This window comes from Thunnus thynnus, chromosome 5 (genome assembly GCF_963924715.1).
Source record: "Thunnus thynnus chromosome 5, fThuThy2.1, whole genome shotgun sequence".
Taxonomy (NCBI): Eukaryota; Metazoa; Chordata; class Actinopteri; order Scombriformes; family Scombridae; genus Thunnus; species Thunnus thynnus.
In genome coordinates this window covers 7822778-7848415 of record NC_089521.1, presented here as the reverse complement: position 1 = coordinate 7848415, position 25638 = coordinate 7822778, and the positions used below count along the sequence as shown (strand labels likewise).

The 25638-nt window shown below is 41.1% G+C and overlaps 1 protein-coding gene across 4 annotated transcripts in view; it reads right to left on the bottom strand.

Annotated features, from left to right (window-relative positions):
• The window catches only part of LOC137182624 (septin-7-like), a 58593-nt gene that overhangs the window by 14442 nt on the left and 18513 nt on the right, over positions 1–25638 (bottom strand). For all 4 annotated transcript variants that reach the window (XM_067588970.1, XM_067588971.1, XM_067588972.1 and 1 more), the window contains exons 3-6: positions 13872–13978; positions 5659–5759; positions 5415–5549; positions 903–1020 (exon numbers count right to left, since the gene is read on the bottom strand). In XM_067588970.1, the coding sequence (XP_067445071.1) occupies positions 903–1020; positions 5415–5549; positions 5659–5759; positions 13872–13978 (461 nt within the window). The remainder of the gene's footprint in view (positions 1–902; positions 1021–5414; positions 5550–5658; positions 5760–13871; positions 13979–25638) is intronic.

The window sequence follows — 25638 nt, the reverse complement described above, 5'->3', positions numbered from 1 at the left end:
GAAACAAATCAAAACAAAGGTAGCACACACACACACACACACACACACACACACACACACACACACACACACACACACACACACACACACACACACACACACACACAATAGGCCAGCATACATATGCAGCTCAAGTAGAATTTCAATATCTGTAGTGTGTGTTTTGCAAATCTTGTACACTTTAAGGAACAGTTCAGCACTTCACTTCACTTCACTCTGTGATTGAGATGAAAAGACTGATACTCATGTCTGTGCGTCAAGTGCAGAGCTAGAGCCAGGAGGTGATTAGCCTAACTTAGCATAAAAACTGGAAGTGGGGAGAACTGCTAGCCTGACTCTGTTCAGAGATAAAAAAAAAATACAGCTAACCCACTGTATCTTGTTTGTTTAATCTGCACAAAAACAAAAATGTTAAAACAACAAGCTGTGGATTTAGAGGGAGTTATGTACTGGAGCAATTTCTTGATGAGCTAGTGTTTATCCATCCAGCATCTCTGCTGGATGCCTGGCAACTTCACTGTGAAGAAATGACTCCATGAAGTCACTCCTCCCAACTGTTGTTCTAAATTTTCTTGGATTTTTTAACTTTGGAGAAGGCCCAGCTAGCCATTTTGTCCTGCCTCCAGTTGTTATGTTAAACTAATCAGCTTATGGCTCTGGCTGTATATCAAGACCATTCTTGTGAAATATACTACTATGGTATTGATCTTCTCATCTTTTGGAAAAAAAGCAAATAAAATGTCTCCCATTCATTATCCTGTATATACTGCTTATACAAAGAAAAGTATCCTAGATACCACATCTGCTACAGATCGTTTTATCTGTCCACTTCAGTTGGACTGTAATGAGTAAAGCACTGCCTATTGCACTCATATGACACACACATACAAACTCACAAATACCTGTTTCTTAAAAAGCTGGCACTCCTCTGGGGTCAGAGTGTCGGCTTTCGCAATAAGAGGGATGACGTTGACTTTGTCATGGAGTCTCTTCATGAACTCGATGTCCAGTGGCTTCAGTCTGAGGGACAGACACAGAGAGAGAGAGAGAACTGTAAGGATCAGAAACAACTGAGTGCTAAACAGATTTAATGTGGAAGAAAAGTTGTCCACAGCTGAACCAGACCCAGACCCAGGGCTATTAATATTTCTGTTTTTCTATTGACAATTTGATGACTGTTCACTGGTGAATGCATCTGTCTCTGTGTGTGTTGGCCCAGGCACAGGTGGCCTGTCTTGTGTGTACCCACTGCAGGCTGGGACAGACTGTGGGCCATACCTGATCAGGATGAATACATATAGAAAATGAATGGATGGAAATGTGGGTTTGCGGTTAATTACAGTAAAACTGTTTTCTGTAGGTCGACAGCCCTTTCAGGCAAGTGACACATCCTGTGAATTCACGTACAAGAATTATTCTGAAGAAAATGCCACACTGGCCTTCCTCAGTTTATTGCTGTTGAAAGCCTGAGCAGTTCAGTGGGTCACCAGCAGAGGGCCAAAGAAAACCATACATGTAGCCTACAGCAAAGACACAAAGGAAACCAAAGAGCCCAGCTGTGTAACTGACTTTTTGTCTCATGTGTTCTTCTTTTCTGGTGACAACTGATTGCTGTCATGCTGGGCTGATGAGGGATCGTCTTTGTAACGTTCCTATGGGCTCCCCATCTCTGCCTGACCGACTAGCGGGACTCGAATTCACTTGTGTGGCCAGAGAAAGAGAGCATGAGGAGGGTGGGCTGTTTGCAAGTGTGGGCAGTGTGTTGGGAAGTCAGTACGTGCTGCATAATGAGAGTAAAAATATGTAAAATGATGCATGTTGTGTGGATGCGGTTCTGTAATAAGTGTGTGTGTTTAGAGGGCGTGGGTAAAGTGAATGAGAGTAACTCATCCCAGGAATGCAGACGTACTAAGAGGGCAACAAAACAGCTGTTGAGTGGTTCACTAGTTCACAGAGGGACACAGAGGGAGTTTATGAACTACTTCAGAAGAACGGGGTCAGGTTTGTGTACGATGTAGCATCAGAGGGGTCCCACGGTGAGTGTGGCCCCTGATAAAACAGGAGTCGGTGTGTCTGGTGTGGGCAGGGGGGGAGACTTGAGGACTGGAGGAGATAGTGACTGTCGAGGCACTTATACCTCTTTAGTCTTAAATCACGAACAGCCTCCGCACAGTGAAAGTGATTTATCAAACCAGCAGTGAGAGAGCTGGACTCGCTGGTGGAACTTTTTGGTATTCAGTGATGTAAAACATCACAGACCAGCCAGGCTTGAAAACACGGGCATACAATGTACCTCTGTATGCCCGTGTACAGCTACATGTTTGTGGCTTTTGGAGACAGCAGCATGCAAACTGCCTTTATTCAGCTGTTTGAGTCAAATTTAAAGGGGTTAACAGCCTGGTTAGAAACAAAATTCTGGCAATTTATCGTAAAAGCAAAATGATGTATTCCAGAGAGGTCCTCTGTCCTGACATTTACTGACTCGTTAGTTCCTCAAGAGTTCATGTGCATCTGTATGAACAATCCTGGAATAAATAAGAGTATGTCATCAACATTTATTGTCATTTTTGGAGCTGTCAAATGCAGACAACTGTAGCAAACTGACTTTCAACATCAACTGTGCACTTACTGCATAAAGCTTTAAAGATACTGTATGATCTGTGTGACGTGGGTGCACACAATGAATGTAAACATGAAACCTGGTTGCTTTTGTCATTTGACAAGACTCATTTCATTTTAATTAAATGGCTAGGAGAAAAAAGAAGAAAGGCAGTGTTACTTTGTGCAATTGTACTTTGAATGGAAAGCAAGAAGAAAAATACGGAGCTGCAGCTGGCTGGTCTGTTTTACAGCAAAGTTCAGTTTGATTTTTCTCACAGCACAGTCTCCGTCATGGCTATAGTAGCCAACAACATTAAAGCAAGCTCACTGCAGTTTATAATGATCTTTTGACAGCAGCCATCTAGTTAAAAGCAGGAGGAAGAACTTCATTTGAAAACTGATGATATCTGCTGGGAAAGAATTTGTAAACATGTGAAAGTTTTCATTTCACATTAGATCCTGACAAATAGAATTCAATTTGATTCATAGAGTATAGTTGACAGCAGAGAAACTTCCCTTGATAGAACTTTTCCTTTTGTGCTCCATATGAAAAAAAGTATATTTTACAGAAAAACTCCTAGTGAATTTTATAATGGAGGGTGTCCTCTGTTGGGCTTGGGTTTTATTTTTTCCCTTCTTTTTTGTGTGTATTATTGTCGATAAATTTATCTTTGTCTTCTTGCTTGCTTATTATTGACCCCATTTACACTTAAGCACTTAACGCATCTTGGGTGGATCGGATAGATATCAGATATGAAGGAAGCTGAGTATAAATGCATCCAAGAAGCATTGAAGATGGATTGGATAGACTGAATCCCACACAGCTGGAAATAAAATGTAGGAAATGCCAGAAATCTATCAGGTCACCCGAGAGTCGGATTGTTGATTGTTGCCACCCACTTGAAAATGAAATGAAAGCTGATCTGGCGGAAATGTTTTTCCAATTCTAAAATTCATCTAGGGAAAACTATTTGCAGTATTAAATCGATCCTAATTGGTACAATGTGTTGGTTGCCTCTAACTACGAGATCAGCCTTGACAGCCAGTAGTTAACCTAAGAATTTATTCTTTTTGCCTCAGGATCAGTGCAACCCAGATCCAGAGTGTGAAGAGATAAAGGACAAATCCCCCCTAAAACACTTCCAATACTCTCAAAAAGCATCTATGGTCATGCTCTTTACATTCCTGGACACATTTCTTATGTCTTTTATATCTATCTTATTCTCATCACTGGCTAAATGTGGATATGATGCAACATGAGGATACTTCAAGCAAGCTGCAGTGACATGTTTATAGCAGGAAATGTTTCAGTTTCAGAAACACCAACAGTGGATATCATTTTTATATGACTCATCTCTGAAGATTTATAAACAATCCAGAGATGATTCAGATCAGATTTAGCTGTCACTGAGCCATGCTGATGGATTTTGGGCTTTGGCGGCTGTGGTGGTGGGGGATGCTGATGCAGCTATATCGAGAAGCAAGGGAGTGTTCATGTGATATCAAGTGAACACACACACACCATCTGAGACGCTGCAAGATGAGAGAAGACAGAGTGTGTTTGTCTGAGATGAGAGGCCTGCTACAAGCCTTTACTGTGATTGGATGGCTCAGTGATGGAGAGCAGGAACTCTACTGAGCATGAGCAGAGCCGGGTTATATAACCTTTGTGGGTCACATCACTGGCTGCCAGCCTCCTCGACTGTGGCACAGACACATATAGACGCAAACATTCACTATGGCCTTTTGCTTCAGCTTGCATACCTGGGTGTAAAAGGTAGACTTTTCTTAGAGTGGGGTCTTCAAACCAAAAAGAGGTCAAAGAATCTGCAGGTTTTCATCTAATAATAATAAACAGACTTACATAGGAAGCATCTCAACCAGAACAAAACCACCTTCCCTCTTGCTAACTGCTCCTTCTAAAATGCTGGTTTTATCTTCCATTTTTAGGTAAAAGTACATGGTTGGAACTATGATATGCAATTATAGCCTGGGTACAAACTTAAAGCTGCTATAACCAATATTTTTTATATTAACATTGCATCAAATTACTATGTGTAATGCGAAAGAGGTCACTGGTAGTGATGAGTCCACTGAGAGTTATCACCTGACGCTACAGTTCCCTTCTGCTCTACAAAGCTTTTTAGCTTTCAGCTCATTATTTCGGTTTTACTGTCTGCAGCTCGACTGTTTTGGTTCATTCTCACTACTCTTATCAGTATAGTTTCCAGTGGCAGGCAGATGTTTTCTGAAAATAAGCTCTAACCCATTGTACTTTACCTGCTCAGCACCAAACAGCAGATCAACAAAGTTAGTGACTAGCTGGTGAACATGGTGGAGCGTTTCGCAGCTAAAGAGCCAGATATTTTTGTCAGGAGTTGGTTGACACCAAAACAGAGCTAAAAGGAGAGTGAATATTGGACTTACGTTCATCAGATGGACACAAACACTACTCCAACTGAAAATAAATGCTATTTTTCCAAGCGTGTCTTAAAACAACAGTCAGGTCAGGTGTCCATATGAACCGTGAAAGAGGTTTTGTGCCATGTGTTTCATTCTCTAAAAACTGTACTGAGATTTTACACAGACGCACAGAACTGAAAATTGAAAGTCTGATGTGGCCAAAAATATTTTAAAACATGTCTCATGGTTCTAACACAGCATCCATTTTTGGCACAAACAAAGGGGAATGCAACTAGTGTCATATTAAGATCATTTCTTCTCTTTATTTCCTCATTCTGTTTCACCTACAGTAAGTGCACATTGCCTCTTCCGTCTCATCTTAATGCATCAACATCTCATACTTCACTTACCCGTGACCAGAGGGTGCAATGAAATATAGGCAGCAGTGGACTCTGTTGTCTGGCATCGATCTGCGGTTCACCCTCGACTCTGCATTCAGGAAGTCCTCGCACTTACTGTCGATGTAGTTTATAACAGGCTGCCAACTGGGAAGATGTCAAGCAGAGGAAGAGCAGGAGAACATTAGATCAGGATTCAAAATCTAATGATACTATTCCTCTGGACAACAAAAAGTCAGATCATGAGACGACTCACCAGTTGCTGTTGTCCACTGCATCTCCAAACCCGGGTGTATCGACAATGGTTAGTGTCAGCTGGACCCCTCCTTCTTTGATCAGCACTTTGGACTGCTCCACCTGAAACACACAAACATACACACTGTTTAGTTCACTAGAGACAAAAAACCTTGACTTGAGTTCAGTCCTTGGTCTCTAACCAGCTGAATCTGAATGGAAACACATGTCCTTCATCTAAACCCTGGCTGTTCCAGTGTTTTGATAATCTTTCCGCATTTGTGCAGATTCTACACTTTGTAAATACACATCAGAATACAATTTGGCAAAAGGAATGTGCCCACACACACTGGCTTACATGTTTATTATGTGACACTATCCTCTCACACATGGCCAAAACTACTAAAATTGTTTGGCAGACAAAATCCTGCAAAACTGACCAATGTGCACTAAGAGCACACATAGAAAACATGGCCTAAGCTATGAGTTTGCATTGTGTGCAGGTTCAACACACATGAGCAAGTTTTTGATGATGATGCAAACTTTAATTTTAATACAGTTGATTCATGTGTCAGATTGTCAGTTTCCTTTTAGCAAATGCCAACAAAATTACAGGATTTTTGAATCTATGTGCAATCATCTGCATTACCATACAGCAATATTTCAAAAGAAAGATGACAACATGGTGCTCACGCTGATGGAGAACAAGCCACTTTAAAAGGTATACTATGCAGGATTTTCCTAAAAAGCAATGTACACACTCATACAAAAGTAATCCCTCTCAATCATCACTTATGACCCACTAGAAGCGTGTGGTGGTGTATGTATCTGCAGAGACTCTGCTCTCTGCCTGTATTTTCTTATTATTTTGTTGTGTTGGGGGTGCCTCTGGGTGTCCAACCTTTGGGCAGTGGGTGTGTAGCCCCCAGTCAATAACAGTGCGAAGGGACGAGTAGGGAAAGAATGGACTAGAGGAAAATAACAAAAAGAACTGGAGTTGCTTTAGCTCTGATGTCACACTGATGTCAGTCATATCAGTTATTGTAATTGCAATAGTATTTATGTCAACATCCAAGCCGTAATTACAACTTGGAAACTCAGATTTTTCTGAAAGCCAGCTGCATTCAGCTGCATGTCGGTCATAAAAAAAATCTACCTGTCAATTCTATGAACTCTATTCAAAGACAACGGCTGCTTCTCCTGCTGTGCTCTGCAGAGTGACTGACATGTTTTCTTACTGTTCTATGATTAATGCTGAAGTGCCTGAGAGTCGAGCAAATAGAGACGCCTCACGTCAGCCAAAGTCATTTGAATTCAAGGAGATTAAACCAACATTCATTGTTAAATGTAGGAATTTTTCCCATCTCTACCATCAATCCCATATGAAACGTGGTGTGAGGTCAGTCAGAGTTAGCTAGCTACAGCTCACATCTGTCAGTGTATTGGCTGTTTAGGACAAATAAACACTCTAGCAGTCAAATTCAACCGAATAACATGGGACAAAAACTCACAGTTGTGAGGTGAGTGTGGGGCCGGGTGTGGGGTTGTGTGTCTGGCTTTCAATGCATTTTTTTGAAAAGGTGAAGGGGACTTATTCAGGGAGAGACAAGGTGTTAAGTTGCACTGCAAAATCTCTGCTGATTGAAATTTAATAAATACAAAACATCTTCATCAAAAGCAAGCCAAGGAAAATGCATTCAATACTCTCAAAAACCATGCAAGACTACAAAATGTGTTTTGCTGCAAATGGGCTAAGATATGCCAACATCTTGGTTTAAGTCATGTCAGACTGCTACTACTACTACTACTACTACTACTACTACTACTACTACTACTACTACAGGCAAGTGTTGTTAAGGATTAATGTGATATATACTATAAAAATATGAAAACATAAAACTAACTGGTATTGCTAATTACTACTCTAAATTTCTGTAGCAGATCTGACTGACTGATTTTCTGTGATTGGCTTAAGTTAGAAACAGAAAACGCAGACAAACAAAACCACTCCCTCTCACTCTTCAGTCACATATGTTCACATTCAGATCCATCATTTCCTGCAGCTCGTCTGCCGTTCCCTCGCTTCGCCGCATACTTTCACAAGGCCATCTAGTTATTTTAGGATCACCCCTTTAACTCAAACTGCAGCCCTCTCGCTCTAAAACAAACATTCTTCAGCTTCCACAAACCTTCAGATAATCCGTCTGACTTTACAGCTGAGCTTATATATATCATGCACCACATTCAATTGACATATCTGAGCTTAATTGTGCCTCCAGCGTGTGTGTAAGAGTGTGTGTTTGTACTGTAAGTGTTTGTGCATGACATGTCGGCCATCTCAAAACCAAATCTGCTATTTCGACCGTTTCCGCGAAGAAAAACAGATTGAGAGAAAACCTCAAAAATGTCGTCAGACTCAACACCATCATTTAAAAGAAATCTGATCTAGGGGAATGCGAGTGAGCGACAAAACATGAGAGATTGTTCTGGAATATAAATACTCTGACCCCGTCTCTTCCCCTCGGCCTCAGACCGCAGCACCCATGGCAAACACACACATAGACACACTAACTGCTACTTGCAGGAGAGCATGCATGCCCGCATTGAGCTCATGGGGTTCACATGAGGTTCGATATGAGTGACAGACCGAGGGGAGCTTGGAGCTAAAGTTTTCTTAATGTTTTCAGTCTCGCCCAGCCAGAGTAAATTTAGCACTGCTCTGCTGCAAAGAATGAAACATAACAGGGCTGCTGTCATGCAGAGATGAAAAAGATACAGCAAAGTCACCGGATTTGTTTCTGCGATCCATAACAGTACACACTGCATGAGAGGAAGGATTCAGGACTGAAATCAGAATCTGAAAGTTTAAATGAAAAATTAATTAAGTTTTGTAGAATTCTGAATGTTGGTGTAAAAAAACATCAGATATATAACTATGATATTGGGAATATTTGTATTTCCAGTAATTGAAGGATTGCATGGGTTTCTATGTTTTGTAGAAATCTATAACAAAACCTTACTTTTTCAATTTTACTTTGAGTATGTTTTTACAAAAAAGTTTTTTATTTTAACAAAAGAAAGCTATCGAATGTAACAGTTAACTAAACACAAGCAGCAATGCAAGAACTTTTCCAAAACATAAAAGTCTAAAATCTGACTGTAAAAAAAGATTCTTGATCCTGGGACCCATTCATTTGACAAAAGAATCTGAACTCAAGATCCACTTACTAGCTTTTTACACAGCTTTCATTCGCATCTCATAGCCTTCCATCAGCAAATAGTTTCCCAAGTTGTCATGGGGTTGATTTGGCTGAACAAAGTTCCATACTCAGGCCATCTGATGACAACTGAGCAAACTGGATTTGCTGAGGCGGACTGTGAGATGTGATGAAAGCACTGGAAAAAGCTCTGAAGCAGATCTCAAGTTAAGATTATTTTGTCAAAAAAAATGATCCAACTTTCAGCACTTGACGGTTTTGATACTCAGTGCTCTGGACACATTTTAGTGGGCACCGAAACAGTGTTGAGGTTCAATATCAAGGCCTAGACATCTGATATCATGTAGACTTATGGAAAATTTTCTGACCTCTATTAGCAGACCTCTAAAAGGTATATTTAGTCAAGTTAAAAGACTTACAAAGTCTTTAAAAGCTGAGATACAACATGACAGGTGATTGAATGACTAAGCTGTCGTGCCTATACACAAGCTTGTGTTTTTGCTCCATCCTAATCTAGTGTTTACAATATAAAGGTATAAGCATCAAGTTATCTCTCTCTGTCCAGTTAAAAAGGCGGGTTCATCCAAATTACAAAAACCCCTCTCTTACCTCCAGTAGGGCTGAGTATTGGTGCTCACACACAGTCAAAACTGTCAAGTACCAAAGTTCGGCACTGCATGTCTGGTGAGATTTGTTGTTTCTTGTTAACTTATTCTATGATCAGATACTTAATTTAAAGGATGAGTGTGTGGGATTTAGTGGTGAGGTTGCAGATTGCAACCAACTGAATATTGTTTGGTTTGTCCATTCTGGGCTACTGCAGAAACATGGCGATGCAACATTGCAGGCTCCATGGAAGAGGACCTGCTCCCTATGTGGATGTAAAGGGATCATTGTAAGGTAACGAAAACGCAACAATTCTTATGTTCAGGTGATTATACACTAATTAAAACCAGTGTTTCCCCTATAATTGCACAGGCCTGGCGGGCAGCCAGGCCAACGAGAACCGCTGCAAGGCCAAAATTTTTATTTTTATTTTTTAATGCCAAAAATAGCACCAAATATCCCTGTATTCGGAAATCAATAGCTTTGGGAGCCTCTGTGTAGAGCTGTTCCGAAACATGAGCCAACCTCTGTATCGTTGCCTGGGAAACTCTTGGTAGCATAGTTCCTGTAAGGAATAGGGCACCATCAGAAATATAACTATGATATTGGAAATATTTGTATTTCCAGTAATTGAAGGACTACATGGGTTTCTATGTTTTGTAGAAATCTATAGGTCCTTTAAGAAATAGGGCAGTGAGTAATGTATGTCAGTAGTGAGTGAGTGGTTGAGCGAGTGTGAGAGAATGAGCAGCAGAAAAGTGATGGTGAACGCGAGCGGAGCAGAAGAAAAGGTTAGCAGTAAGTTGTCAGTCTGGCAGTAAATGTACAGACTACAGTGTATCAGTTAATAAATGCTGCAGCTTCTCAAGGCAAAAAAATGTCACGTCTGTTTCCTCAACTGCTGAAAAAGTGAAGTGGTTAGCTCCAAAGTTAGCAACAATGGGTTAGCCTAACCTGATGACGCTAAACAGAGAAACAGAGAACAGAGAAATGTGTGTCCTAGTTTTGGCATTGGTACCAAAATTCAAAATTTGATCAAATTAGCGTTAGTATTGAAATATTTCAATGGAATATGAAGGACATATAGTGGTATCTAACCATACTAAAAGTTTTGCCAGGTTTTCAGATAGCTTTCTTCCCATCCACACCATTATAATGTTTGAGTGGAATTCTCTTTGTGGCATTTATAGACATCATTTATCATATTGTCATGTAATTTTATATAATCATTTGCATAATCAATGCCTGCAAATTGCTTTACAAGACTACCTGTTCTGCTCCATTTCATTACACAAATATGTCATACACTTTGAGTAAAAAAGTAGGAAAAAAAAAAAGAAAAAACCATGACCTAACTAATTTAGCCATGTCAGTAGTTGTATTAGGGGACCCGCAAAAATGAGAAAATACTACTACATATGTCAACACCGTAGATCTGTACCATGACAGAAATAAGAAGGAATGATTTGAAATGACATCAGATGCTAAAGAAAAAGCCAGCTCACTTCAGCAAAGTGGTCCATGACTCAGATAGGAGGCGGTCAAGGGTGTGACAGTCATGTAGATGGATGAGCATTCGGGTACAACAGATGTTCTCTGACAGCAACTTTCATAAAAACCCTGAGGCAGCCCTTGGAATAAGAGAATTTTCCATGCAAGCACTGAAATTGATAAAATTATGCTGACACAACACATAAAAAAAGGGAAAAGAATCTGTTGTCTCAATAAATATGCAGCCAAGATGCACTGATACTGCAGACAAACGGATTCATTTTAGGGGTTATTTTATGTTGTTCTTTTAAATGTACAGCTTTATTTTACTCACAGAAATGAATATCTGGCAACTAGAAGAGACAGGTGTGTATATGGAGCATGTGTGGGTGTTATGCTCTTGTATTAATGTGCATAGACAACAGTGTACAGTATGAGTGGGAGTCAAATCCTGCTGCAAAGTGATTTGACAAAGTGCATGTGGAAGCAGATTTTATGATTAGGCAAATAATTTATTTATCATGTAAAGAGAGGCTTTTTCATCTTTTTAGCATTATGTTTGTACTGTATATATGCAAATGTATGTGTGTGTGTGTGTGTGTGTGTGTGTGTGTGTGTGTGTGTGTGTGTGTGTGTGTGTGTGTGTGTGATGGTGTTACATTTCATGGGAACATTCTTGCCCTCCTGCTGACACTCTCAGACCCCAGGGGGGGATACAGGGACTTTCACCCAATTCCCTGTTTTTCTTTGTCGCTTTCTTCCATCACCTTTTACTAACCCATCGTTCCCTCAGTCCTCACATACACACTGGTTTTATTCCTGCTTTTTTCCTCCCCCTCTTCCTTTTGTCCTCTCCTCTCCTCCCACCTGCATCCCTCCCTTGCTTGTTTGCTGTTCTACCCACAACTCTTCTCTCTTCCACATTGTACACTCTCCATCTTCTACTCTTCATCACAACCCGTCTCCCTTTTCTCAAACTGGTTCTCCTCCCTCCCTCTGTCCTCTGCTCCTCACTGCTGCTCCAGATGCAGCCTCCCTCCTCCTCCTCCTCCTCCTCAGTTTGTCATGACCATAAAAGGATAAAACCAGGCCCTGTGGCCTTGCTGTTTCTCTTTTAGTTCCTCTATCCTTCGTTCTCTCTCTGCTTTTCCACGATACTCCATCCCTCTCCTTCTCCAGAATCTCTGGCTCCCTCCCTCTTTTCCCCTCTCTGCCCTTTAGCCTTTTACCCTCAGTGACAGCATGACAACGAGGGCTGGTTCAACCAATGTGGCTTTGAAGCCTGATAATATTTATGGTTGAAGATGTAAGCAGCTATGCTTTCTTCTGAGGGAATTCATATACTAATTCATTCAAGACTGAGCAGCTCCTTAGCAGAGTTCACCAAGGTTTTGGGAGACTGATCCATTGATCAAATTACCTTTAAAGTGACTAACAATCTTGAAACTGTATCGGATTTCTCTCAAACATCTAGACATGAAGAGCTTCTATAGATTGCATGTTGCTCATGTTATAGTGACAGAGTGGTCAGAGAGAGCTCGTGTTTGCCTGTAGTGAGTACTGATAACAAAAAGCTCTCGAGTCAGGTCTGTTCAATGTTCAGACAAAGGTAGTATCTGAGGACAACAACATCTACTGTAGTAATGCATTATACTGAAACGTTTGCTGAGATCTTCGAAGTGCTCGTTTTAAGTCTTTTGACAAATGAGGTGAAGTGAGAGAGCAGGTCATGGTGGGCTGAAGTGACACACCTGGAGGTGGAATGAGAGTCAAAACTCGCACACACCTGACAGGCACTTTGTCTAAACTGCCACTACGACAACCAAAACAAACCTGAGGGAGACGACTGTTCTTTCAAACTGTCAGGTGTGTTTCTGTCATTGACTCATTACAACTGACCAGGCTTTTCTTTGTATAAAGATTATTTTTATTAGATATGTCCAAGTCTATCAAGGTATTTTTACCCTTGATTTCATATTGTCACTTTCCAACATAATACAGCTGCACAGAGCACACAAAAATACGGCTGACAGCTGAATAGTTTTACACAAAGAAAAGCTTCAGCTTTCCTCTAATGGTCATTTATAATGTTTTGTTCAGTGTGCTGGATCGGTGAAGGGAGGAGTGTCAGGGTGGATCTGTTGAGACAGGAATGTTTACACAGTCTTTTTTCACTGTATGAACAAAATACTTAAGTTTCCAGCCAGCAGCAGAGCTTCAGAGCGGCGGTTCCTGAACAGCAGGTGGTGGGACAGAAGTACCCTGATGATCAGACTGAAATGTTTCGCCAAAACCAATCAACCATGAGTAAAGTTTTCTTTCTGCCAACGTCAATTTCAGTTATGTTTTCAATGCTGATTTTAGAATTGTAAGTTGGTAACACATCCTCGTGGCTGTTCCTTTTCTTAATCACTTACAAAACTCTGACTGGTCGTCAGTGAGCACAACACCACTTATTTAATCAGCTGGGGGAAAAAAAAAAAAAAAAAATCAGGGATGTGGGCAGCAATTCAGAGCTCTGGAGGCAAACTCGAGCGCTACCATGCCACTGAACATTTGCCTCTGGGCTGTAAGGTGACTGATATGTCTTTTTTGGGGGAAAAGCTGAATAATAATTATATAACTTTTATAGGCTATTTCTGTAGTAATTACCTTGAACTGCATGTTTCCACATCAGTCCCTGTCCCTGTCTCTCACAACAACAGGATACTCATTTTGAACTAAACTAGGTCATCAGTATATGAGGTCATCAGCCAGTCATCACCCACTTACAATAGCTGTCACTTGAGAGTTTCTTTGCAGGACATATAGGATGTAAACATGTGCGGCGTAGTGTCTAAACTTTTGACCTACTTGGAGTGAACTTTGATAAAACAGTTGTGATGCCTAATGAGTCCTAATGCTTAACGAGTAAGCTCACCTGGACAGTCTTCTTGATGCGCTGGGATGGCCCGGGGTAATCCTTGGAGTACAGGTCAGTCAGGAACAGAGAGTTAATGAGTGTTGATTTACCAAGACCGGATTCACCTGAGGACAAACACATAAATTCAACCACGTTACATATTAAACTGATAAAAAGATTCATTTTGTGGGAAGGCAATAAAAACACAGCATTTTATTTGAGAGAAGCACAGGAAATGGAAAGACCTACTAGCCACATGATATGAGCATGTATGCTTACACTACAAACGTATTAAAAACCATACTCAACCATGCATTACACACACACACACACACACACACAGACTGGAGCAGAGGAAATAAAGGAGATTCATTGTCTGTAAGGGAAAAGGTCAGGAGCTCGTCTGCCAGCAAGAAAAGCTTTCTGATTGAGGGAATAAAACATTTCCTCTCCACCTCCTGCTCACTCTCTCCCTCACCATCCCCGTCTATCCGATCTTCCTCCGTCCCTCCCACTCAAAGCTTCCCTTTTCTCTCCTTACTGTGCCAACTTTCCATCCCCTGCTCCCATGCTAACGTTAAGCAGCAGCCACACAAACACACAGTTAACATTTACTCGACAAAGAGCACATCCACTCCAAACATACACATTGCATACACTCACACTCACACTCACTCACACACACACACACACACACACACACAATGCTGTGATTAATGGCTGAGCATCTGGCTCGTGTCTCATGAAAAGGCGTTGGGGAGGAGTGTTTGATCGGAGGGAAAGAGGGCCGCTTGTCCTAGTGAGACCTCTGACTGACTCCCACCACGCCAACACATTGCTTTTCAGCCTTTGAAAAACCAAAGCCGGCACTTCCCTGGCAACTGTGACCAAACACGAACAAAACCTGTGTACACAGTAGCTGGAGGGGGTGTAGTGTACTTACTAAAATCTGAGAATTAAAAGAAAAATTCCGAAGGATACAGAGCATTGAAAAAACACCGGGGGTTACATTTATAATATCAAAGTGAATCCAATTTCAAACAAAACAGCAATATGTCACAATTTTAGGACAGTTATTTTCAATATATCGATTAATAGCTATGTAACAATACGGGTGTTTGTATTGATGATGTTTAGTTTGGTGTTCGCCTTTCTTCTGTTAACTACAGACTATGAACTGCTGTGCCAAGCCAGTCAGGTTAGCCCCTTGTTGTATATCTCATATGGTGAACACATAAGAGAAATCAGAGCTGGGAGAGCCTGCCGTGTGTAGATCTATAGTTTGAAGGCTTTATGGTGTCCTGGCTAGTTGTATTAAAGGCTTTTTATCATGATACTCAAACCTCAGAATGCCTTCAATTGTCTTAATAGATGTTTTTTCCCCATTTAGTTTCCATTGACAGAAAGCAGTCTTTTTGATTGACAATTGTTGACATTTGTTGTTTTTTTCTCTTCTTTTCAACAGCTTCATTTAGTAAGAATTATGTCCTATGAGCAGTATGTTTAAATTAGTAAAAGTAAATGTTTCCTCTGCATTTTTTTGTGTATAGTTACATCCAGATGATTAAATCTGTTGATTATCTTTTGGATTAGTTGATTACTTGTTTAGACTAAAACAGTTTTTAAAAAGTCATTTTAAAAAAGAATGTCAGAACTCAGAATGTCTTCTAATTGCTCATTTTGTGTGACCCTAAGTCCAAAATCCAAAGAGAAAAAGGGAAATGTTTACATTTGACAAGTTGGAATAAACTAATGTTTGGCATTTTTGCATGATAAATAACTAAAACAATAACTTTTACCACCATTATTAAAATAGTTATGGATTAATTTTTAAGTTAACATTGATAGGGCAGAGAATCCACATTTCTTCTATCAGTGTTTAACTCCATTTACTCTTTGTTACTATTGAGCCATTTAGAGTGTGTTGCTGTGAAATATGTCTTTTGTGCAGCACTTCCTTTCTTCTGAAACCATTTTCTTTTACTGGAGAAAATAAAACTAACCTTGAAGTGACATCAAGTATGCTAAGATAGAATATAAATTGCACCTTTGAATATCTGTGTTGCAAACAGGCAAAGACCCTACTGCATTCAGTCAGAGAAATCGAGCTGCTCTTGACATCTGAGAAAAATATGCACGGTGTTGCCAACTTGTATGACTTTCGCAACAATCTGTGTTCAGTCTGAAAGCAGAAGTCTGGAGGTTTTCCATTTCAAAATGATGATCAGATGCTTCTCCAGTAATTCTATATTGATGAGCAATTTTGTAGAGAAGTGACAGCTGACAAAGTCTCTCGTGCAGTATCTAGGGCTTATGAAAGTAGTGCTCCTGGTTGAGGGTCAGTCAGCTCAAATGTTACTTTTTACAATTTCACTGTAAAAATGTTTTCCTTTAAGCACCATTTCACAGGTATATTTTATGTATGGGAATATAAATTCTCCTTTTATGTCTTTCAAATCAGCAACCTGCTGGGGAGGAACATCTGCAGGGAGAACTGTTTCATTCTTTCTTTCAACAGGACATCTGTGGTTACCATCAGTCCATGTTGACCCGAGGTGAAGCCTTGGTGGATTCCAGTCTTTACTCCTTCTTAACCCTTCGGCTGCCCCATGTGTGTGTTTGCTCAGTTATGGATGATTTTCTGTCTCCGTGTGAGTTATGAACCGCACTTTGTCTCTGTGTCTCCTGCTGCCTCTGCAGCCAGACGACAGCCGACTCTCCCGTTTGACGGACTGTTTGGAGTTAGAGGTCAAGCACGTACACACACACACACACGCACACACACACGCGCATATACACAAAGGCCATTTCATGATGAGAGAGCACAGATATATAAAACACTCCTCCTCTTCAGTAAAGGGAACATTGCTCCCCACCCTACAAAGGAGGGAAGGTTATCTAAACATGGAGGGGAAAGGCTACTTATGTGTGTTTTGGGGTGTATATATATCCCTAATGCTGAACTTTATGTCTGCCCCTCTTGTTCGCTTTGCTCTAGCTGTGTCAATTGGTAGGTTAGTGTCATTACTGATGCTAACTCGACAAAACAAACAGCAGGAAATGAAGTGAAATGTGTAACCTAACAATGACCCCAGTGGTCTCACATGGAGGCTGCAGCTACATCACACAACTTAACAAACCTGAACTGAAAAGCAATTTAACAGGTGTGATGGATTAATGATGGAATATCTGAAGAAACACTATACATCACTCATGGCTAGCTGAAATATCTGTAGTTATGCATAAAGGACCACTTTAGAGTTATAAGAAAACATTAATCCTAAAGATCACGTTTAGGTAATAAAACCCAGTGATGTTTGTGGTAGTGTGCAATCCATTTGATGGAGGTTCTGATGAATTAGGTTATTTTTATGGAAATAGTTTACATTCAATCTAACAACTAAATCTAGCTTGCTAGCCGGCTAATGTATTTGGTTAGCTAGCCACTGCTGCTGTGTTCAAAATATATTTATTTTAAGACAAACCAGCATAGTGAAGTCAAAAATACTTTTTCTTATATGTGCACTATTTTAATTGTTCTGCTATTACTTGGTATGTAAGCATTTTTTCCTCTCTTCCCTCTTATTGTGAAATATTAAACTATTTTTGATGACTCATCCTGCACTCTGAGTACTCAGTTTGATGTGATTTGCGGTGACCAGCTAAGTCCTTGAAACCACATTTAACCGTTAGCGTATGGGTAGTAGCTGGCAGAGGGGTTATCATGGGTCAGAGGTGTGTGTTTGGGTTAAAAATGTTCTCCCTTGTCCTCCTGACCTCCTTCTATGACAACAAGGGAAGAAGGTCCTGCTCCAAATTTTCAGTTTCACTCGGCCATTTCACTAGGACTTAAAATTGTCCGCTTCACTGAGGGAGTCTGCTAGCTAGTTAACACATGTAGCTTGAGCACGGCTGACAGCACAGTTAGCCTGAACAAACTGAGAGCATGAACTTGGGCTAAAGCCAAGACATCATTACTGCCCTTATTATAATAGTCATTTTATTTTAAAATGACATACAGTATGAAATCTTTTTAAGATATCTGTCTTTTCTTTGTAGAACTATATTTCTTGTTATCAATACTAACAGACCATGACAGCGCCATTCATGGCTGTTGGGAGTCACAGATTAGACACAGATGCATCATGAGAAAAACAATGGAGAGTCTATGAAAACATTGGACACTATTTGAATGGCTGATTCCTATTTGAAATGTATCCACCTTATTTCATATTATCTAATAATAAAAATGTATCTTATGATCAATTTTTCTCTGTCTTGCCTTAAAATGACAACCGTATAAGCAAGCTAGCCTTTAATTTGTTGACTTGAATAATTTGATGTGTTTTCACAAACGTTAACCCTATATTCTCTGCTAGCCTTCATGTATTCCAAATAACATGTTTTTTCATGCGTCGCCACCTGTTTTATGACAGATGGCTCTCCACTCTGAAAGTGCTGCCCTATATCTTCCTGACAGTTTTAAGTATCTTCTGTGTGAACCTCATCAGGTTGCTTAACCTGTGTGAAAGCAGGGTGACGGTGGCATTTCAGGACAGAGAGTCATGGGTCAAAGGTTTCGCTCTCTGTTCCTGACAGGCTCTGTCTGTGGTCTTGCTGAAATAGCCCATTCTTGTCTGTGGTACAGATGTGATACTGAAATCTGTCATCTCAAAAGTCAAGGCAGGGGCCCAAACAACCTAAACCCTGTACTGAGCTCACCTAACATCCTACTGTCCAAGTGTCTCAGTGTATCCTGAACAAACATCACGTTGGCTGCTCAAATGAACCAAACTGGTTTTACAAACACTGTAATGTTTGGTGCAAACAAACCAGCGAGGAGCAGGTTTCTGTATCTCTTTCTACAGATATGGATGGTTATAGTTGGCTTGCTGACGAAGGTTTATAACCAGTCGAACTTGACTTAAGCATTTTGATCTCCATTTGTGAGATTAATAAGCAAACAAATTGTAAAAGTTAACATTTTACCAAATCAAATGCCATGGAAACTGGTTATTAATGATTGTACAGATGAAACAGAGGATTTGTAGCTAAAAATGACAGGTTAGTTTCTCTGACTGAGAGGACTACAGTGTGACGGATGTTTCAGTCAGTCACAGCGGTACTCTAAGCCCCCCTGAGGGCAGGTCCGTCCCAATTAGCCTCCCTCTTTCAGCTTTAATTAAATATTGGTTCCACATGACAACTGGAAGCGCAGTGCCAGCTCTGACAGACTAATGACCTGAGCGTCAGTGATGGATGACCCTTCCAGCTCATTCCCGCTGTTTCCCTTCCTCTTCCTCTCGCTCAGTGAGCCATCACTCCATCTCTCTTCAGCTCTGTCTCCGAAACGGCCTCCAAACACATTCCATTTTCCATTTCTCCTCTCTGTCGCCAATGTCTGTTTTGTACTTCAACTCTTTCATTGTTAATTCAGTGATGGAGAGGACGTCTTTGCCTATTTCTTTATACATATATTCAGAGTTCGTTTTGGCCATTCGCGTGATAAACACTTTATTGTATTTTGACAAAACTTTGGGAAGTACGGGCTCTCACCGCTGTGTTCCAGCATTTTCAGTACAGGCCGGCCACAGATGGTACAACACATAGAAGCAAAACAAGACCAACTAATTTGTTATTGACTAGCCTGGAGGGAAATATCATCATTTGTGGGGCACAGTGTTTTTCCTGTGTTCTCATTGTGATCATTCTTGCCATTTGAGCTAAATTAAACCATCATGTACTACACAAAATTACATTACAAGATTATTTAGTGAGAACAGGAAGTTCGATGAACTCTGATCTAATAATACATTATTGAAAACGATTAACCGTGACACCAGATCACAGGATAGGTTAGCTTTAGAAGTTCCCACTGGCTGCACTACTTTCTGCTGAACTGGGGAAGACTGGTTTCCAGTTATAAGCACATTGATACTGGAATGCAATTGGTTGGGTCTGAAGACTACAAGTTTGAAAATGAAAAAAATCTTGGGGTGTGGAGTTAGAAAACAGTGAAGTTACCAGACCTCTGTAACCCGCTCCTCATCTCTGCTGGAGGCTAGCAGCTCCAGGCTACATTAGCTGCTACTAGCATAACACACCTGAATCTCTAACCTGTGTCTAAACTGTTGGCAGTCGAATTGCATCGTGGGTAATGTAGGCGCCAGGTTTTGACAAGAGGAATGCGTGGAATAAAAAAAGACAATGTCTGATTCTGATGCAATGACTAAGATCCTTTATTAAAAGCTAAATCAATGGAATATTTGGGATTTCTTTTAGTTAGCGGGCTTCAGTCTGTGTATGAGCTGAATGGTTTGGTGTGACTAACGGTCTTATTGTGATGTTATGTAATTTGTTCTCAAGTCTAATTTGGAAACAAGATCTTGATCTCAGTGAGACTTCCTGAATAAATAAAGCTCTATTACTTATTACTGGGATACTTTGTTTATTATACTACTGTGATGAGATACTAGCAACCAATACAATCAGAAATAAATCAGGATTTTCCCTACCATTATAAGGCGCTTAGGCGCTGTGAAAAAAAAAAAGAAAAACGCTTAGGCGCAGTAACAAATGAATGAAGAGAAAATTTCTGGTCGCGCTTTTTCTGTCCTCCACACACACACACACACACACACACACACACACACACACACACACACACACACACACACACACACACACACACACACACACACACAGAGTAGACAGAAGAGCAGAGAGGCCACAGTGGAGACAGTGAACCAGGTGAAGTGAAGATTTCTAAATAATTAACTTGAGTTGACGTCATCTCACTTGTTACTGTAAGTGCTATAAAATCTTCGCGAGCAAAAGCCAATAAGAGTAATTTATTAAACCACCTGCTCAACAAGCAGAAACATGTACAAAAGCGATATTTCCACCTGCTTCGCCTGCAGTGTCCCGTCCACCGCCGGCATGTTTTACACAGCCACAGTGCGCTGATTAAGCTAATAGCTAATTGTTTAGCTTAGTTTGTTTAGTTTTAGCTACTGGCTGAGACGGCAGCCCCCCCCTTCCTCTACCAGCAGGCAGTGAATCACATCAGCAGCAGAGGGGGGAGGATAGAGGACAGGATGAATGACTGATACTGATGTATATTTTTTATGGCGCACAGTGTGATCACTCACAAAATGTAAAGGATTACTTCATCAGTGAGCATATTCGTTTCATTCTTCTTGCTAATGTCTGAGTGTACTGTGAAAACTACAACCTGTGTTTTTTCTTTATCTAAATTTTGTAATGTTAATAGTCCAAAATTATGTGAAAATGCATGGTTTTTCGTCAAATAACATGATTTTCTTAGGGGAGGAACAAACAGCACCTAAGCCCTCCAGAAACCAAGGGAAAACACTGTAAACTTAATGAACAGAACAACCGGCGCACCAGGAACCTGACTGCTTTACTGATGCTAAATCATGGCTCCACAGTAGCACACTGCAAGATTAACGTACACTTTGAAATCCATGCATATTATATATGACTCTGTTGAAAAAGCTATACCAAGCTGGACTGTGAGAGACAGAAAAAAAACAAACATACAAATGGTCAGAGTGGGTTTCCCACAGGATTCCTGACATTCCTCCCTCTCTTTCTCTCATTCTGTCTCTCCCTCTCTTTCAGCCCTGAGGCAGCAGCTGGCCCCCTCACATCCTGACAGGCCTACTAACTAGCACTCAACACAAACACACACACACATATATATATATACACAAACACACACATCTAACAGACATGTGTAAGGCCTGAAGTAGAAAGTGTGAAAAGAGACATCTGGGGAACATACAGGCATAAAGGAGAGAGCAGCAGTGAGTCACAGAGAGACAGTGGTCGTGAGTGAAGTTGTGTTTGCTGAACACCAGACTGTTGGAAAAGATAATTCTCCATTGTTGAGGATAAATGGGTCTGGCTGAAACAGGGGGCAAAGGTCATTGTTTTTGGCGGAGATAAGGATCTGCAAGTCCAGCAGACTCTATGCAAGAATCGGAATCCAACCTCGACTGTGTCAGCACTCGGTCGGACTGTGATGGTCCACACGGGCGCGCTACAGGAGCCTTGGAGGGACACAACCCACTTTCCTCTGGTTTTAAAATTAGAGAGCGAGTGTTCTGCTTCGATCTGCCGAGCTTGAGACTAAATCTGACAGAATTGGCACGTGCTGGGTCACAGCAGACATGTGCATCTCAAAATAGAGGCCGAGAGAACGGGAGCAGAACGGAGAGAAAGAATGAGAAAGGAGAGGGAGAGACTCGCCTGCAGTGGTTTGACTAAGCATGCATGAACATGCACATGTGCACGAGCTCATCCGCACACATGTACACACACACGTACACACTGACAGAGCGGCCTGTGCTGAGTGTTGTGCCCGGAGGCGATGACGAGTCTTTGTGAGGCAGGTTTGTAAACAGGCTGTCCAGCAATAATGACAACGCTCTAACATGGACGGCTCAATGCATAGTAAACTGACCACAGATCCAGGACAGACCAGGACATAATAAACTACAGACTGAGCCATCATTCTAAGACTTTCAACTGGCCTGTTGTGCAGGAAGCGGGGCTTCTGGGTGGCATTGTGCATTTCTGGAACCACAAACTCTTTCTCTAGACGTGTATCTGTGTCCTCTGTGATAACTATCAAACAGTTGAAGTAGGACTGATAAAGATCGGAGAGGATTCTTGCCAAGCAAGGATGTATCACATTATGAAAACAATAAGAAAGGTCCAAAATGAACTGCAAGAATGTTGCATCATGTTCAAGAAATGCAAGAATCTGCAGTATGTTGCTGACACAATCGCTTGGGGAAATGAGCAACTGTGAGTCTGAAATGATGGCACGACGAGATGTCCTTAGTCGATCTTAAGGATCAGTATCAGGGCCGATCCGGGTATATTCAAAAGCGTTATATCAGCTAAAATAAAACCCATCCTTTCATTTTTGTACTCTGCAGTGTTCTGTACACCTCAGCCTACTAGTGTCATATCAAATCAACATTGCTTGTCTTCTGCTGCTATGTAAATGTAAGTACTGAACTGGCAGATACCCAATTTGAAAGGATGGAACGGGATTGGGGCCCAGACACAGGACATCCCCGCACAAAACTGTTCAAGTTTAGGAATCTGGTTGTCTATAAAGTGACATGGGTACATCATTCTGTAAAAGGGCACAAGTACCAACTTGTCAACTTGGATTTGACACTTGGCAGTTGAGAAACAGACCTGGAAGAACAGCCAGACCATGACGCTTTTTTATGGCTGTGAAGCACAGCTGTGTGCAACCCATAATGTATTATACTGGGTGTGGACACATAAAAGCAACACCTATACAATGTGACACAATATAATAGCCTATTTATCCATCCAAACGTTTTCAGCTGATTGAGGTGGATAAGCCAAGTCACCCATATGTCTTTCTCCCTATCCACTTCCTCCAGCTCCCCCTGAGGGATCCTGAGAGGTTCATAGACCAGATGGGATTTATAATCCCTCAACCATGCTCTGGGTCTGCCTCTTATCATGGCTGAAATACCTCAACCGGCTCCTTTCGATGTGAAGAAGCTCTGCTTCTACTCCGTACCTCCTCACCTTGTCCTTAATAGACCTTTTTCACAGCAGACCTGTCATAGCAGGAAAAGCATAGTCGAGACTGATAACATTAACGATGGCTCAGTTTCAGTTAGTGTTATTAAGTGCACCTGTGCTTTTCATGCTTTGACATGTCAAAATATCTGCTGTGAAAAAGGTCCCCCTGTGCAGAAAACTCATTTTTGGCTTCCTTGTGTCCTTGACCATAGTCCTTTGGCCTGATCACTAGAATATCCCTACATTAAGTAAGATACTGCCATGGTGAAGTTGCACAGTGGTTCTTTAATAAGCCTTTTTCACAGCAGACACTTCGACGTGTCACAGCAGGTAGAGCACAGGTGTTACTAATAACACTAACGATGGCTCAATTACATTGAACCGTCCCCCAGTAAAACATGCCAGTTATCCAGCATGCACAATACCAGGACTCTGGAAATGACACCACTGAATGGAATGCAGCCATCATTACTTAATGTTATTAATTGTATCTGGGTCTTTTCTGCCAGCCCCGACAAAGAGCCAATTTGCGCTGGAAAATTTGTACTTTTCCTAATGTAATAAAAAAGAAATTTAAAAAAGGGGCCAGATGACTGTGCTGCCAGTCCTTTGAGAGATAAAAATCACATGTCGAAATACCTGCCACGAAAAAATGACTCTAGTAGTGCAGAGAGAGGATTAATGGGAGGGGTGTCACACAGAAAAATAAGGAACAAGTGCCATTTTTCGACTGTATCTGCTGCTAATTATGCAATCAAAGTGTGGAAGTTAGTAATGCTGTAGGGAGGTGGACTCGACTGCACATTATGTCTCAATAACTGCAGGCAGTGAACAAGCATAAAAATGTGCAAAATATGACACGCAGTTAAAAGAATTCATGAAAGTGAAGGACTGATCTGCCTTTACCGCAACGCCTTGGACTCTGACAATGATTTAGTGCACATGGCCAGCTCTGAAGACATATTTGAAGATAACTTATCATCATCAACCACTTTAAGATTTTGCAGTCTCCAGTGTTTCCTCTAAGTTGACTGCTTTGGGGTGGCGGTGTGTGTGTGTGTGTGTTTGGGGGGGGGGAGCTAGTGCTGAGCCAAATTCGAGAGAGACTCAGCAACAAAACATTTCTCCGTTCTCTGTTTAAGAGCGACTGACATTGACACTAAAATGAGAATAGCTGGTCCACCTTAAGTGAGCCTGGTCAGGCTAGACTAACCCAGCAGTTGAAGAAACAATAGACAATAGAGACTTTTCTTGGTCTTGAGAAGCCGCAGCATTTAGTAACTGACACACAGTAGCCTGTACTGCACATTTACTGCCAGACTGACGACAGGGTGGTTATGGCTCAGGAGGTAGGGTGGGTCGTCCACTAATCAGAAGATTGCCGGTTCGATTCCCAGCTCCTCCAGTCCGCATGTCGATGTGTCCTTGGGCTGTGCCATCAGTGTGTGAATGTGTATGAATGATTAGATTTCCTCTGATGAGCAGGTTGGGACCTTGCATGGTAGCCCCTGTACCATTCAGCGTATGAATGTGTGTGAATGGGTGAATGTGATTCGTAGTGTAAAAGCGCTTTGAGTGGACGGAAGACTATACAAGTACAGTGGGATTTGATGCATAAGTCGAAGACTCAAAACAAGTCCACAATAACATAGGGTGTTATCGTGCTTGCACAGTGTGCAAGTGAAAATCATTAGTAGCCCACTGATATGAATGATCATGTGAAATTTTAGCGGCGGCGCTCATAATTCTGCAGTGGCTGTGCACCGCTGCAGCGTGAAGGCAGGAGAAACACTGGTCTCCAGAACTGAAATGTTCCCTGTGTGAATGTGTGAGGAACTGTGATGATTTGCATAATTTACTTTTATTCCTGTTCTATGAGCAGGTCGAATGCCTTGAAATACAAATAGTTGGTATTCAAGAAAATGAAACTGAAAAAGATCACATACCGGAGCCAGATCAAAAGTCTGATCAGAACAGTTTAAAATAAAGCCCATTAAAATAAATGACTGTATGGTGTTTAGGAGAAGTGAAACTTTAACGAAACGAGGAATTACAGTCACCACACACCAGTAAATTCAGACTGTGGCTGGCTTGTTGAAGAATTTCACCTACTTCTTTCTCATGTTAACAATTTGCTTGTGCACTTTGTTGGTTCCTCTCTCTTTGATTGCTGATCCTTTATGAT